At 43.5% G+C, this 17,893-nt stretch overlaps 1 protein-coding gene across 3 annotated transcripts in view; it reads right to left on the minus strand.

The window, feature by feature from the left end:
- The window catches only part of LOC127584315 (netrin receptor UNC5D-like), a 562,203-nt gene that overhangs the window by 75,829 nt on the left and 468,481 nt on the right, over positions 1-17,893 (minus strand). For all 3 annotated transcript variants that reach the window (XM_052041008.1, XM_052041010.1, XM_052041009.1), the window contains exon 11: positions 246-330. In XM_052041008.1, the coding sequence (XP_051896968.1) occupies positions 246-330 (85 nt within the window). The remainder of the gene's footprint in view (positions 1-245; positions 331-17,893) is intronic.

Here is a 17,893-nt window from a genome sequence, read left to right on the forward strand (position 1 = left end):
GCAGCATCGACAAACCATTGCCCACGCACTTGATTATATTTTGCAGATTGCATCTTCTTGTCTATAGATTACCAGACTGGGAAGGATATACTTTAATAATTCCGATTCTCTTCAATTGGCCACTTAATTTCCCCCATACCCCTGATTATCGCGAGGCTCTAAGCAGGCAGAGCCTTTCCCCATTCCAATAAGCATGTCTACAGAATAGAACCCCCCCACACATTTAAATATATTTGATCTCTTACCTAGTTTCACCTTGATTGACTGCAATGTACATTTCCCATGAGTTCCCCTCAGGAATTGATCCCAAAGGAACCATTAAGCGGACTCCTTATATATAAAAAAAACATTGTTAGTTTCATGAAAGTGCAGAGACACATTTAGAAATTTTGCCAACTGTAATTATCACTGCAAAACTTCAGTGGAAGAGAAAAGCAATTTATTCACGTTGATGAATACAATAGCATGGAATGTCTTATGACAGATGTCTGCAAAGGCAGATGGGCTTGAGAATGCCACCACTTCCAGGTTCGTTGCTCTTTGGACCTGGGAAGAAACTGCCAATCCCTCACGGTTTCTGGGTTTACATCTGGCACTTTCTACCCAACAGCACTGTAGGATTACTTCAACTACATGAACAACTGTAGTTCAGGAAAGCATCTCAGCACAGCTAATGGATGGATGCTAAGAGCTGGCCTTACCAGTGATGACAACAACCTATGAATAAATGAAAGCACAATTTAAGATAGGATTGATGGAGCATTGGAAGTGGACCCCACTGAAGGGTTTGGGGCAAGGGCATGACTAACACAAAGTAATCACGCGTATAGGTGAAATGGGTGGTTGGCTTCCTTTTTATGCAAGAAGGCTGCTTGTGTCACCCACTAACAAGGACAATTAAGAAAGAGCAACAAATGTTGGCTTTGGTATTGAAACCCCCATTCTGTGAATAATTAAACAAAAAAAAACAATTGGGGTGTAGAGTTCTTGTGGAAATGTGGAAGTTTTTAAAGTTAATCCAAATGGTCAGGCTGCATCTCTCACATTGGTTCACAGACAGTTGGGAACAGTAGCTGTTGAGCTGGTGATGTCTGGCAGAAGCTGCCCACTCCCTAAGCCTTTCCACTCGGGAGCTGTGAATCCGTCTCTCACAATGTCATGGAATTACACAACTGTTGACCCATGTCCGTGCCAACCATCAAACATTCATTTACACCAATCCCACACTAGTCCCAATTTATTCTTCCCACACTCCCATCAACCCCACGACCCAAATTCAACAACTCACCTACCCACTAAGGACACTTATGGTGGCTAAATAACCTATCAACCCACATGTTTTTGGGATGTAGGAGGGAACCAGAGGATCTGGAGGAAACCCATGTGGTCACAGGGAGAACGTGCAAACCTCACACAGACAGCGCCAGAGGTCAGGATCCAACTTGGGTCATTGAAGCTATGAGGCAGCGGCTCTACTCTCTGCGCCACTGTGTTCCCCTCCTTTGTAGCCAAATCATAAACCAAGTTATAAACACCAGCTTTACAATTTCACAGTGCCCGGTGGAGAGAGGAAACCTTCTCCCAGAGACCACTGTTGATATCCAGGAGATATCGTGTAACAATAGGGAAATGCTTGGAGTCGGAAAAATTTGGGAGCATAATAGAGGTTAACACAATGAATAGGAACGGAGAATTATTCCCAACCATGCCAGGGAGCGAATTTCAAAGTAAGGGAATCTCTCTGTAAAGATTGTGACTGGAAGGACTACAAAAATATTAAGGTGAGATGGATCCTTCCAAGCTATGAAGCAAGTGGCTCATGACTTTGCCATTAATTATAATGTGGATAAAATTAGAGTGGTGTGCAAACTGGGCAGCTTAACGCCCAGTTAATTGTTCACTGTTGTGAAGTGCAAATGAAGCCTCTGAATATTTAACCCCTGGGATAGAAGATGGGGTGTGCAGTTTATGTTTACTGGGAATAAATTGAGAAAAAGGGTAACATACCAGCAGTGTGAATGCCTGTCCCCAAGCTCTGTGCACCTTGGTCCATCTCAAGATGCCAAAATTGGCGGTAAAATCCCAAAATTGGGTGGCTTGAGGGATATTGTTAAATGGGCCTCATTACTCAACAATGAGTCGAGCAAATGTTGGTTGGTGTCCTTTCAATTTAAACAAAAAAAGGTTTTGGTGGAGCCAGGGGATTAGTAGCGCTCTCCCCAACTCCATAGTCTACGGTATCACCAATGCCCCAGTGATCTCTCTTATCTGTCCTCTGGAACCTACCTGCACATGGCTGATGGGGAAACAAAAAGCCCAAAATTCAATTTACAGACTGTGCTGCTTCCTGCGGAGAAACAGTGGGCAGTGGTAGCCTGCTCAAAGTATTCAGCGGAGAATTAAGATCCTATTTCATGCTGGCCTTGAAACATAGAGCCAGAGGGTCACAGACATACAACACTGAAATGGGCTCTTTTGCCCAATGAGTCCGTACTGACTGTCAATCACCCATTTACGCAAACCCCACGTTAATTCTTTTTTTTATATTCTCCCCACATTTTCATCAACTCGCCCCAGATTCTACCCCTCACTCACACACTTGGGCAATTACTCCGTACTGTTATTGTTTTTACCTGTACTACATCAAAGCACTCTGTACTAACTCAGTGTAACTGCACTGTGTAATGAATTGACCTGTATGATCAGTATGCAAGACAAGTTTTTCACTGTACCTCAGTACAAGTGACAATAATAAACCAATACCATACCAATTTATAGTGGCCAATTAACCTACCAACCCGCATATCTTTGGGATGTGGGAGGAGACCCACGCAGTCACAGGGAGAACATGCAAACACTACACACACAGCACCTGAGATCAGGATTGAACCTCTACCAGCTGTGCTGCTGAGCTTTTCAGCTGAGACACAACAGTACTGAGGCTGGGTTTGCACCAGAACCAACATAATCTCTCCACACCATGGAAACAGATTTTTTTTTCATTACAGTACTCAAAATATTTGGACAGGAAACAGACAAAAGACAAAAGCAATGGTTTGTTCCTTACCTGACAATAACTAGTATAAAAACAGTTTTAGGTAGCTTTCATTACGAAGTAACTACCTTGGCACAACAGTGGACTACTATGCAGCAGAGATGTGTGGCTCATCAGTGATGAAATATTGGCACCATGCACTCAACTCTTTGCATGCTACATGAATGATGGCTAAGAAGAGATGAATATAAATTGACGATCAAAACCAAGGTTTCCTCCTTTAGGTTAACTGAACACTTTCAAGATAAATTTGAGAATCTCAACATTATTATTTCTGGAGTTTCAGTCACATGAGCTACATAGCAACTCATTACTGTGACTAAAGCATTTCTCTGCAGCTCATTGATAAGTACAACAGATTATTTAATACCCCAGACTGAATTTTGGCTTGTATATTAGGATGAGAAGTTCTGTCATTGTCCTTGAGCTGGACTAATGCCGTGTTCTTTTGTGATTCGAGGAACAGCAAGGAATCCCATTCATTTCCAATGTGCTTAGGATTCTGAATTATGCTTGAAAAGCAAAATACTGTAGATGCTGGAAGTCTGAAAGAACGGCAGAAAATGCCGTACTCAGCAGGTCAATTGGCATCTGTGGAGAAAGAAACTGTTAATACTTAAGGACCTTTCATTGGGACTAGGGAATGTCAGAGGTCAAACATGTTAATTTGTTGAGGAAAGGCAGGAGGGATGATAGATAGGGTGGGGATTTAATGACACAAGTGGTGGTGGTGCAGGCTGAGAGAGGGTTGTGAAGGCTTGTTCAGTGCTGATGACCAGCCTGGAGAGGTGTAAATAATAAGTCCACATGACCATAAAATATAGGAGCAGAATTAGGCCATTCAGCCCATTAAGTCTACTCCACCATTCAACCATGGTTGATTTTTTTCAACCCCATTCTCCCACCTTCTCCCCATAACCCTTAACCCCCTTACCAATCAGGAACCTATTAATCTCTGCCATAAATACACCCAGTGACTTGGCCTCCACAGCCCTCCTGTGTCAATGAATTCAACAGATTCACCACCATCTGGCTGAAGAGATTCCTCCTGATCTCAGTTTTAAAGCGGCGTCCCTTTATTCTGAGGCTGTGCCCTCAGATCCTAGACTCCCCCACTGATGGAAACACCCTCTCCACGTCCGCTCTATCCAGGCCCAAGAGGCAAATGAAAACAGAGAAGAAAAGAAATGGAAACCTGATGCTCGAACTGTAAGATACAGTGACCTGAAACATTAACTCTGTTCCCTTCTCTCTACAGATGCTGTCCAACCTGCTGAGTGTTTCTGGTTTTATTTCCGCATTTTGCTGCCTGGAGGCACATCTTAAACTGATTTCCATTAGTGTAAATAGAGTAATATATATGCCGTTCTTGTAAAACTGAGTGTCCACCTCATTTCCCAATTCCAGAGTGAAACATCTCAGAGGGGAAAGCTTGCTGCCCTGAATTATCACATTGGGAAGTTTGATCCTGCTCCTCAAACCATTAAAACCGTAGCTGCAAGTAAATGTCCAGGTGTAACTGGAGCTTTGACATGTAAGGGTGGCAATGATGCCACAGCAAGGGGTGGCAGAGTGGTGCAACTGGTAGAACTTCTGCCTCACAGCTCCAGAGACCCGGGTTCAATCCTGACCTCAGGTGCTACATGGAGTTTCTGTGTAGGTCTCTGCCAGGTGCCCTGGTTTCCTCCCACAGCTCAAAGATGTGCTGGTAGGTTAATTTACCCTCTTAGGTAAGCAGCAAAAAGGGCACGCAAGACAAAATACGTAGCAGAGGTTCAGGGAACCAAGAAGAAGGGAATGGGACTTATGGGATTGCTGTGCTGGGAGCTGGGCCACAACCAGGTAGTGTTCTTTGTTTTTGTACCAAAATTAAACCGACTGGCTGTAATCCTTGGTTCATCCCTTCCTTTATTTCTAAACAATGATACAAGATTAGATGCCCTCAATTCTCTAGCACCTGTAGCCAGAGAGGATTGAATACTTAGAACCTCCCCCTCCATTGGGCAGAAGAAATAAAAGTATACTTGGTATGGCAACTGCTCTGCCCGAGACAGGCAACAGAGAGTTGTGGACCCAGCTCAGCACATCACGAAAACCAGCCTCCCCTCCCTGGACTCAGTCTATACTTTTCGCTGCCTTGGTAAAGCAGCCAACATAATCAAAGACCCCTCCCACCCTGGACATTCTCTCTTCTCCACCCTCCCATTGGGCAGAAGATACAAAAGCCTGAAAGCACATATCACCAGGCTCAAGGAAGCTTCTATACTGCTGTTATCAGACTACTGAATGGATCCCTTGTCAATAAAATGGACTCTTGACCTCACAACCTACCTTATCATGACCTTGCACCTTATCGTCTGCCTGCACTGTACCTTCTCTGCAACTATAACACTTTATTCTGCATTCTGTTATTGTTTTCTCTTGTACTACCTCAATGCACTGATGTGATGAAATGATCTGTATGGATGGCTTGCAAAAAACAAAGTTTTTCACTGTACCTTGGTACATGTGACAATAATAAACCAATTTACCAATTTAAATTTCCTCTTTTATTCCTTTTAACAACTGGTGATTGATCTATGCCTGGTAATTCATCCATTTTCAAAGATGTTAAACATCTTAATACCTTATTTATGTCTGTCCCATCAAACTGTATTTCAGAATACATGCAAGATTTTGCTTGGCGTGGCATACCATAAACTCCCTCAGTGTATTCACAATCTTGCTGAACTATGACCATGACAGAAAAAAATCCTCCTGGAATACAGAAATGATAAGATGGGAAAACTTGGAAAAATAAAGCACCTGGAGCAAAGCAAGTCATGAAAACACATGGCAGTGCCGTCCCAAGTGACACAATGTCATGTTCTAGAGGTTGCTGTCAGGTCTAATCAAAGGAAAGCAACTGAGCTAACTTACACTATGATGCTGGAGGAACTCAGCAGGCCAGGCAGCATCCGTGGAGAAAAGCAGGCGGTCAACGATTCGGGTCGGGACTCTCCTTCAGGATTGAAGATAGGAAAAGGGGAAGCCCAATATATAGGAGGGAAAAGCAGAGCAGTGATAGGTGGACAAAAGAGGGGAGGCAGGGTGGGCACAGGGTGGTGATAGGTAGATGCGGGTAAGAAATAATGATAGGCAGGTGCGGGGGAGGAGGGGAGAGCAGATCCACCGGGGGATGGGTCAAAGGTAAGGAGGAAAGAAGGTGGGGTTGAAAAAAGAGAGAAAGGCTAGGAAAGGGAAGAAAAGAAGAGGCGTGGTCGGGGGTGGGTGTGGGGGACAGTAGGGGTTGAGGGGATTACTTAAAGTGGGAGAATTCAATGTTCATGCCGTTAGGCTGCAAGGTTCCAAGACGGAAAACGAGGTGCTTTTCCTCCAGTTTGTGCTTGGAATTCTCCCGGCAGTGGAGGAGGCCGAGGACTGACATATCTGTGATGGAGTGGGAGGTGGGGTTGAAGTGACTGACAACGGGGAGATGTAGGTCATGGCTCCGTCCATAACTGCGGGGTGGCCTCAAGGTGGTGATAGGTAGATGCAGGTAAGAGACAGTGATAGACTCTTAGCTCCATCTACCTATCACCACCTTGAGCCCACCCCGCCTCCCCTCTTTTGTTCACCTATCACTGCTCTGCTTTTCCCTCCTATATATTGGGCTTCCCCTTTTCCTATCTTCAGTCCTGAAGAAGAGTCCTGACCTGAAACGTTGACCGCCTGCTTTTTTCCACAGATGCTGCCTAGCCTGCTAAGTTCCTCCAGCATTATTGGTATTGGTTTATTATTGTCACTTGTACCGAGGTACAGTGAAAAACTTGTCTTGCATACCGATCGTACAGGTCAATTCATTACACAGTGCAGTTACATTGAGTTAGTACAGAGTGCATTGAGGTCGTACAGGTAAAAACAATTACAGTACAAAGTGCCACAACTACAGAGAAAGTGCAGTGCAATAAGGTGCAAGGTCACAACAAGGTAGATCGTGAGGTCAGAGTCTATCTCATTGTATAAGGGAACCGTTCAACAGTCTTATCACAGTGGGATAGAAGCTGTCCTTAAGCCTGGTGGTATGTGCCCTCAGGCTCCTGTATCTTAGTGTTTTTCATCTAGGTTCCAGCATCTGCAGTCCTTTGTTTCTCTGAGCTGATTTACATCTAGTTTCAGACAAATTGCAAGGCAAAAAAAACTCCACATCCCAAATTTTCTATCAGTCAAGTCAATTACTATGCATCAAGTTAGGGGATCAATTCTCCAGGAAGACCAGTCTGGCATGGTGTACCAGAACAGAGAAAGTGAATGGTTCAGGGGAGCATGACAAACAGCAGCCACAAACTCCTGCTGAATTCTGTACTCTCATAGACTGTGTCAAAACAAAAATGTTACTTTACCCAATCCAGGGCAAAATAATTTTGCAAACTGCCACCAATGCAGTCACTCACTTCCCAGGTATGTTTCTGCTCAAAACACATGGGTGATTATCTGTTCAGGTTTAAAATTAAAACTTAACTGACAGCAGGCAATCCAATAACATAAAGGTTGGAGGTGTTGTGGAATGTTGTCATAGGTTACGTGCTGTACTATTCTATGTTCTATGTTCAAACCCAATCACAAACCTGTACATTATTTTTGCCATACTCAAACTGACCCAGAGTACTTTGAAGAAGAGAAGCAAGTTTTGCCGTGCTGTACATAAACAGGAGAGGCTGGATAGGCCGGGGCTTTTTTTCCCTGGAGCGTAGGAGGCTGAGAACCTAACAGAAGGTTATAAAATCATGAGAGACATAGGCGAGAGGAGAAAGATTTAAGGTGAGAGGGGAAAGATTTAATAGGAACTTGAGGGGCAACTTTTTTACACAGAGGGTGGTACGTATATGGAGCGAGCTGCCAGAGGAAGTGGTTGAGGCAGGTACACTAACAACTTTTAAAAGAGAGATGGACAGGTTCATGGATAAGAAAGGCTTAGAAGGTTATGGGTCAAACGTGGACAAATGGAACTAGCTTCTTGGTCGGTATGGACCAGTTGGGCTGAAAGGCCTGTTTTCGTGCTGTATGACTCTGTGACTCCATAGATAAGGGGGATGGTCACAGTCCTTTTTTCCCAGAGTAGGGAAGTTTAAATCTAGAGGGCATAGATTTAAAGTTAGAAGGGAAAGATTTAAAGAGGACCTGAGTGACAAATTTTTCACACAGACGGCAGTGGGTATATGGAACAAGCTACCAGAGGAACTGGTAAAGGTGGATACAATTACAACACTTAAAAGAAGTTTGGACTTGTATATGGATTGGAGAGGTTTCGAGGGATATGGAGGCAACTGGGACCAGGTCAAGTCGGTATGGACAAGTTGGGCCGAAGGGCCTGTTTCCATGCTGTATAACTCTATGACTCTGTGAGTTCTGCTGAAATCTAAAGGATCACCAGTAAATAAGGATACAAGTCTGGGACCACTAGACCATACCAACAGTCCTAGAGACCACAGCAGAGTTGCCAGTAATTATGGACACAATTCTAGGAACCATCGCTGAAAACAAACACAATCTCAGGGACAGCCAATAAATAAAGACACACTCCCTGGGATCACCAGTAAATACAGACACAATCCTAGGGATGACCAGTTACATAGACACACTCCCTGGGATGACCAGTAAACACAGTCACACCCCCTGGGATCACCAGTAAATACAGGCACAATCCCAGGGATGACCAGTTACATAGACACACTCCCTGGGATCACCAGTAAATACAGACACACCCCCAGGGACAGCCAGTAAATAACAATGCCATATGGCTGTTAAACCTTTTGGTTATGTAAGTAAGTCAAGTGCACTGTAGAAAAGCAAAGAATGCACTAACTTCATACATGCTGCTTGTAGCCTGACCCGAGAACCGAAATCTACTGATCTCACAGAGCTCCACTGTAAAAAGGAAAAACAATCATCGGCTGACTGACTGCAGCTCTAGAACCACAGCCACAGACTGTTCCAAATGACCCTGAATAATAGGTTACTTTATAATCCCACTGAGCTCGATGGTCCTCTGCTGTTATTTAAAATTGAACTTCATTATGAGAGTACAAGAGTGAAAGCTAGTCTTTGTAGATTTGACATTGCACTGTTGAAACCTCAGAGAGCCCTTTAACACCTGCATGCTATCGTCTGTCTACAAAAGGTAATTTGGAAATGTTATTTAATCCCCATCTGTGCTGTGATCACTAATTCCTTTTGCCTGATATTGAACTTCAGTGCAACGATATGCAGAGCGCTCTCTGTGCACTCTGACAAGTACTTGAGTATTACAGGACATCTTTGAATGGGGGCCGAGTTCTATGATGTGGAACTTGTCTCTCCCTCTCCCAGGCACTACACCTTGGACCTGGGAGACAAAATGCTGATGAATGGACGTAAGGTCAACGGTTATCAATGGGGCAGTCCGCAGTGCCTCATCATGTCCATAAACATATGTGTGTATCATGTACAGTCCCTGCATGTCTAAACTTAGAAATAGAGATAATTGGAACAGAAGTAGGCCTTTTGGCCCTTTGAATCTGTCGCTGATTGTGGCTGGTCATCTATTTCCAGATAGATGATCAGCTCCAAATTCAAGCATCTGCAATCTTTTGTGTCTCCAATATTCCTGCTCTCTCCCCATACCACATGATGCCACTTGCATCTGGAAATGTATCTACCTCTGTAAGACCGCAAGATATAGGAGCAGAATTAGACCATTCGGCCCATCATGTCTGCTCTGCCGTTCAATCATGGCTGATTTTTTCTTCTCAACCCCATTCTCCCACCTTCTCCCCTTAATCCTTAACCCCCTAACCAATCAAGAACCTATCAATCTCTGCCTTAAATACTCCCAATGACTTGGCCTGCACAGCCCTTTGTGGCAACAAATTTCATAGATTCACCACCTTCTGGCTGAAGAAATTCCTCTTCATCTCAGTTTTAAAGGGATGTCCCTTCATTCTGAGGCTGTGCTCTCAGATTCTAGATTCTACTATGAATGGTCACATCCTCTCCACATCCACTCTATCCAGGCCTTTCAGTATCCGGTAGGTTTCAATGAGATTCCCCCCTCGTCCTTCTGAACTCCATTGAGTACAGGCCCAGAGACATCAAACGCTCCTCATATGTTAATCCTTTTATTCTTGGGGTCATTCTTGTGAACCTCCTCTGGACATCCTTCCTCAGAAACAGGGCCCAAAATTGCTCACAATACTCCAAGTGCAGTCTGACCAACGCCTTGGAAAGCCTCAGCAGTACATCCTTGCTTTTGTATTCCAGTCCTCTTGATATAAATGCTAACATTGCATTAGCCTTCTTTACTATTGACTCAACCTGCACGTTAACCTCGAGGGAATCCTGAACTAGGACTCCCAAGTCTCTTTGCACCTCCATTTTTTGAATTATCTCCCCACTTAGAAAACAGTCTACACCTTTATTCTTCCTTCCAAAAGTGCATAAGCCCACACTTCCCTACGCTGTATTCCACCTGCCACTTCTTTGTCCACTCTCCTAACCTGTCCAGGTTCTTCTGCAGACTCCCTGCCTCTACAACACTGATATCCTGAAACATTTTCAATAATTCTTCTTAATTACATATTTTTTACATCTGGGCATTGCTGGCATTTATTTCCCATCCCTAACTGTCCCTGAAAAGGTAGTGGTGAGCTACCTTCATGAACTGCCACAATCCTTAGTGAAGGCACATCCTCAGTGCTGATGGATATGGGGTTCCAGGATATGGACCCAACAACAATGAAGGAGCGGTGATTATTTCCAGATCGGGATGGTACGTGACTTGGAGGGGAACCAGCCGGTGGTGGGGTGTCCATGCGCCTGCTGTCCTCGTGGTTACGGCTTCGGAACGTGCTGTCAGAGTTGGTGAGTTACTGCAGTGCATTTTGCAGATGCCACACATTATAGTAACCGTGATGGAAGAGTGAATGTTTTGGGTGGTGGATGGGGCACCGAACAAACAGTTGCATTGTCCTGGGTAGTGTCAAGTTTCATGAGAGTTGTTGGAGCTACACTCATCCAGGCAGGTGGAAAGTATTCCAGCACACTCCCGACTTGTGCCTTGTAGATGGTAAAAGAATGTTGGGATGAGTTCTCACTGCAGAATATCCTGTGCCTACTCTCATTATTGTAGTATTTATTTAAAATTATGCATTTTATGAAGTGTAATTGGGCTAACAAGATCAGGTAGGTGGAGCACATTCATGGGATTGTACAGTGGGACATAATTAAACCTACAGAGATTCACTATGTCAACTGTGGCTTAGTCATTCTGCTTTCTTTCCTTTGTGAGTTTGTCTTTAGTCCAGAGACTCAAGCATGAGGTTGACTGTCTGATACGTGGGTGGTCCTGTTGTATTTCCAATAATTGGTAACCCCCCCAATATGTTGATGATGTGGGATTTGGTGACAGTAATACCACTGAATGCCAAGGGTAGGTGCTTAGGCTCTTTTTAAGAATGGTCATTGCCTGGTCGTTTTTTGACGTGATAAATGAGCTGATAAGTGGCAGTAAGTAACTTGTCACTCAACAGCCCACACTTTGAAGTTGTCTGGGTTTAGCTACATGCAAGCACCAACTGGTTCATTCATTGAGGAGTTGCGAATGGAATTGAACCTCCCACTTCTGACTTTATGATGGAAGGAAGGTCATTAATAAAGCACTTGAATAAGGCTGGGCCTGCAACACTCACCTGAGCGACTGGAATTGGAATTGGAATTGGTTTATTATTGTCACTTGTACTGAGATACAGTGAAAAACTTGTCTTGCATACCGTTCGTATAGATCAATTTATTACACTGTGCATTGAGGTGGTACAAGGTATCACCAATGCATGGAAGGCCATGAATCAAGTGCTGGTAAATGGGAGCGTGGCAACTTGTTGTAAGCTGCCCTGTGCAGATCAACTCATTACTTCTGTTACAATTGTTCTACTCTTTTCACTTTATTCTGCATTCTGTTATTGCTTTTCCCTTGTACCTCGATGCACTGATGATCTGTCTGGTTCGCAAGCAAAACAATGTTTTCACTGTACCTCAGTACATGTGACAATAATAAACCAATTTAGTATAGATAGAAACAATGGTTGGTATGGACATGGGCCAAAGTCCTGCCCCTGTGCTGCATGATTCTAACAGGTGGACTGTCATAAAAAGCCCATCTGGTTTACTAATGCTGTTCGAGGAAGGAGATCTACACTCTCCGGTAGGTGGGTCAGGATTAGAAACCATGCCTGACACTAATTCAAAAAGCCATCCATAAATATGGGACCTTTGGCCAGGGATGGACAGGGTCAGAAGATCAGGTGACAAGTGCCTAGCAAGGTGAGGTGAAAGGGGTCCAATTGTGGCTGGCACGGAGGTGATTAGCTGCGCCACCTGCCCCTGTGCTATAAATTTCCATGACTATAGTGGAAGAAATTAATAAAATGGGTAAGTGGTTATGAATAGGCCACAATAGGCAAGGAATTGGTAAAGACATGCAGTTGCAATCAATGAGTTACCTTATACATTTTATGAGCTAACAAGATCAGGTAGGTTGAACGCATTCATGGCATTGTATAGTGGGGCATAATTAAAGATAAATAATATCGAGGTTCACTATGTCAACTGTGGCTCAGTCATACCGCACTTTCCCCCCTGGTACATTGTGGATTTGTCTTATTCCAGAGACTCAAGCATGAGGTTGAAGCTCCAGTGCAGTGCTGAAGAAGTGCTGCATTGTCAATGAGACAGATGAGATGTTCAGCCAAGCCCCTTTTATGCTCTCTTGGGTGGATGTAAGAAGGTGCATTTGTGAGAAGAGCAGAGGAATTCTCCCTGATCTTCTGCCAAGATTAATTCCTCACTCAGCATCACTAACGCTGACTACTGGCCATCAGCAGACTGTTATCTGTGGGACCTTCCTGAGTGCCAATTGGCTGCAGTGTCTCTGACATCATAAAAAGTTCTTCATCGGCTATGAAGCAATTTGGGAAAATGTGCAAGGTGCTATATAGATGCAAATCCACGTTGTTACAGAAGTAATGTAAAATATGCCAGTTAGAGTTTACAGAGTCATAGCGAATACAGCATGGGAAACAGGGCCTTTGGACCAACTCGACCAAGGTATCCCTCTAAGCTACTGCCATTTGCCTGTGTTTGGCCCACATCCCTCTAAACCTTTCCTATCCATGTACTTATCCAAATGTCCTTTAAACACTGTTATTGTACTGTCCTCAACTACTTTCTCCAGCAGCTCGTTCCATATACGCGCCACCCCTGTGTGAAGAAGTTGTCCCTCAGGTTGTTTTTAAATCTTTCCCCTCTCACCTTAAACCTATGCCCTCCAGTGTCTGGTTCCCTTTCCCTGGGAAAAAAGCCTGCATGCATTCACCCCTATCTTATTTTGTAACGATCGTAGAGAGAAACAAAGGGAGAGGAATGAGTCTTTGGTTGGAGCAAAAGGCTGCAGATGCTGCCAATCCAAAATAAAAACAGAAAATGCAGGGAACACTCAGCAGGTCAGGCAGCATCAGAACTAACAGCTGGCCCTAAGTGTGCTTAAGAGAATTGGCTGCCAGTTATACTCCCCTTCACTCTCTATCTTCATGGAACCACGTGTGGAGTAGGGTGGCCAGTTTGTGCATACACATCTATTTAGTGCCATCAACTAAGAACAAATATCCCAATCCCCTCCTCATACTGTTTCAGTTTGAATTCAGGACACAAGGTAACACAAAGCAGAGGTGGTGTGTGTACAGAGGAGATCCAGGAGGAAGAAAATACTGATTGCCCTAATAATTTTAATGAGCATTTTGTAATATTAAAAACCCTTCCTTCAGAAAGTTGAAACATTTTTTCATTATTACCTGTCACTGTGTTGTAGGATGCCATTTTAACACATGTAATAATATTACGAGCTCACATTTCATAATAATAAAACTCTTCAGTTAAAAGCAGCAGAATAAGAAATCTCCAAGAGACAAAAAGCTGCTGCTCAACACTAATTCACCAACAGCCAATGAGTTTGAGACATGGGAAGGCACAGGACCAGATGGTCACACAGCAGACTCAATACAACAGGCTAATTGAGGAAATTAATAAAATAGACAATTTACTCAAGAACAGGTCACAAAGAAAATTATGGACAAAGAATCAATAATGTTGTGCGGTTATAGTGCAAAGAGTACCTAATATATTCAATGAGATGATCTTAAGGGCTAACAATCGGCAGTGGTAACCTCACATTAGTTGGCCACAGAAGTCATTTAAGGTCATGGGAAGGTTGGCACTTTGATCTTATCTGGCTCAGGTGCACAAGAAGTGAGTGAAGAAACTTGCAACTTCCCTGATATCCCTGAGTTACTTGAGGTGCCTTGACGTTCCAAGAGCATTCCCATGACACTCCCATTCCATGAGTCGTATGGTGAATAAAAATAATTAGTCAAGTTCTTCAAGCTTGATCTCAAGCTTGGTTAAGAGGCTTGGTTACTTCAAACTAACCTCAGAAAATTTGACACTTCATGAAGGGGTCTAAAAAAATCTTATATTTTTATAGCACCTTTTACATCCTCATGCTGTTGCAAAGCCCTTTAACAGCTGATTTCTGAAATGCAGTCACTGTTATAAAGGAGGGTTCTTGGCCGTCAATTTATGCACAGTAAGCTCCCACAGCCACCAAAAAATTATGATCATATATTTGTGATATTCTAGGGTATTTATTCACCAGGAAACTGGTGACAAATCTTCTGCTCTATAATTGAAGCTATATTTGGCCTGAGACTTTTAATGAGACTGCAGAAAGGGAACTTTAAGCATTTTCTAGCCCATACTGTATTTGTCCAGGGAGTTTTTGATGGATGGTATAGAGGGATATTTACTCCATTTCTGACCTGTGCTGTACATTCCCCAAGAGCGTTTGGTGGGACCGTATAGAGGGAGCTTCACTCTGTATCTAACCTATGCTCGACCTTCCCGACAGTGTTTAACATAGATTTAACATAGATTTAACATAGAACTTTACAGCACAGTACAGGCTCTTCGGTCCACAATGTTGTGCTGACATTTTATCCTGCTCTAAGATCTATCTAACCCTTCCCTCCCACATAGCCCCCCCATTTCTCTATCATTCATTTCTCTATCATTTTTATCTAAAATATTTAATTGAAGTAGGATCTGAATGCTACAACCTCAGCAGAGTTGCCAAGGAGTTTTGGATATTGATGCTTTTGTGGGTGGCCACTGTGATAAAATGGGGGCTGCACAGTGGAGCAGCTGGTAGAGATCAACGCTCCAGTGACCCAGGTTCAATCCTGACCTCCGGTGCTGTCCGTGTGGAGACTGCCGGCCCTCTGTGACCGTGTGGGTCCTCCCCAGGGTACTCCAGTTTCTTCCCACATCTCAAAGAGTTGATGGGTTAATTAGGTGGCTTACTCTCTGTACCACCTGAAGGAGGATTTGATCATGGTATTGGGTGCCTGAAATGGAGTCTATTCCTTTCTTCAACACCAATATCCTTCATCTTAATGAACATAACACTGAAAAAAACTAATGTCTGACCTAAGAGCTTATTTCTAAGTCCTTGAGCACAAACAATATTATCTTCAGTAATATACAACCCTTTCTGCATACATTTCAGCCTTTTTGTCTATTCCAGAAATTGCATGCAGATTCAATAAATTATTTTTCCCATTTTATGTGCTTGCTGAAAGTCAAGGCTGAATTTAAATTACAAGACAGTTCGAACTGATGAATTTACCCAGGGTGCAATGTTATTCAAATGCAGCATTCACATCAAAGCTTTCCAACCTTAAATATCACCGTTTCCAATCAAGTAACAACGAGCTTTCTCAGTTGTAATGATCAGAGCTAAAAAGGCACAACCAGAAATTGTGGCACATTGCTGTATCCATCCTAACAGCAAAGTTTCACTCTGTGGATTGATGATTCCAGTTAGCTTTCATTAGACAAAAGCACTTACTTTATAAAGGGGCATTGCAAAGAGCATAACAAGGGAGAATCTAACCACCTACTCTTGATATAACAGCTTGGTCTGGCAACTGCTCTGCCCGAGATTGCAAGAAATTGCAGAGTGTTGTGAATGCAGTCTCTAATGGGGGCGACCAGAATTGAATGCAATACCCCAGATGAAGCCTAATCAGAGCTTTATAAAGCTGTAACATAACTTCCTGACTCTTGAACTCAGTGGTTCAATTAATAAATGCAAGCATGCCATACACCTTCTTTACCACCCTATCGACCTGTGCAGCCACTTTCAGAGTCTTGCCATTAACAGTGCACATTTGATCTCCCAAAGCGCCGCACAGATTGTTTGTTGGTCTCTTTTTATATTGTACATAAATATGAGGAATGGAATGTTACCATCTCAAGTTTATTTCTAAGTTAAACACTAACCCCATTTAGAAATATATTATCAGCCCCTCATTGTTGCTGTAGCAGGACTTCAGGAGAAGCATCACCAGATGGCCTGCAGTGGACCAAGAGGTCAGCTCATCACTGCCTTCCCAAGGGCAGTGAAGGTAGGCCTCAGGTGTTCAGAGATGCCCAAGTCCTATTGCTGATGAAACAAATCTTCCCTCCCAGAACATTGTCACACAAACATTCCCCATTTGAACCCCAATAGTGAATGGTGCTATTTGACTATGGGTGATATCACATCCAAACTTGATTCAGTGCTTGTTAGGGAGAAGATCCCCTCTTCCTGGTGATGATCACTGAACTTCAATCGAAATAAGTGCGCATAGCCTCATCACCTGAGTAAAGTCACAAAGCTGCCTCATACATTAGCTGCTAAGTGTTGGTGGTGTTAGTTACCATGCCAAAGCAACAGAATCAATAACTTCCATCTATATCGTGCCTAAGAGACCCCACGGCACTGTACAGGAATGCCATCAAATACAATTTGACAGAGGGTCACACACAAAGACATTTGGGACAATGACTATCACCTTGGTCAAAGAGAGATGGAATGGGGAGGGTCAAAGGAGAATTGAGAAGAATGAAGTTAGAGAAGGTCAGTGTGGATTGGAGGATTGGAGGAGTGCAGAGCTTTCTGAGAGATATGGAGCTGGAGGGAGTTACAGAGATATGGTGTGTGGAATGGTGGGAGTGACCATGGTGAGTTTTGAAAAGAAAGATAAAAATTTTGAGCTTGTGGTGTTGATCAACTGGGGTTCCAGTACAGGTCAGCAAGCACATCCATTAATTTGTTAACGCTATTTAACCATTTTTAAAGATATGGGTGGGTTTGACTGGGGAATAAATTTCCCAGAGATGAATAAATACCAGTGGTAGCACTTGTACAGGACACAGCGTTCTATCATGAGAAGACAAAGGTCCAGGTCTTCCTGTTGCAATTACAATCACACAGGTCTCTCGAAACCAAATCATTCACCATCCATGTAATTACAGTGGAACATACGGCGCGGGGTGAGAGCTAATCCTTCAGCAATGATTCCAAGTCCAGGGATTGACAGCTGATGGAAACAGCAATTGCATGATTAATTGTGGCAGGAACAGCAGCAAGGGCACTGAGCTCATGGACCCTATCAGCTCGTGGCAGATTAACCTCCGCCTGTGTCTTTCCCCTTCTCGTGGAACATCTGAAGGGCACTTTAACTTGATCACACTGGCCTGATTTTAACAATGGCTGAGTGATGGAGATGGATTGGGCAAGTGGTTCAAATGAGAACATCAGGAAATGGGAGCAGGAATAGGTTTCCTGACCCCTCAAACCTTCCCACTATTCAATTTGATCATTGGCTGATCTGCCCCAGGCCTCAACTCCTCTTCTGTGCCTGTTCCAAATAGGCCTCAGATCCCTTA

This window comes from Pristis pectinata, chromosome 29 (assembly GCF_009764475.1).
Source record: "Pristis pectinata isolate sPriPec2 chromosome 29, sPriPec2.1.pri, whole genome shotgun sequence".
NCBI classification, from domain to species: Eukaryota; Metazoa; Chordata; class Chondrichthyes; order Rhinopristiformes; family Pristidae; genus Pristis; species Pristis pectinata.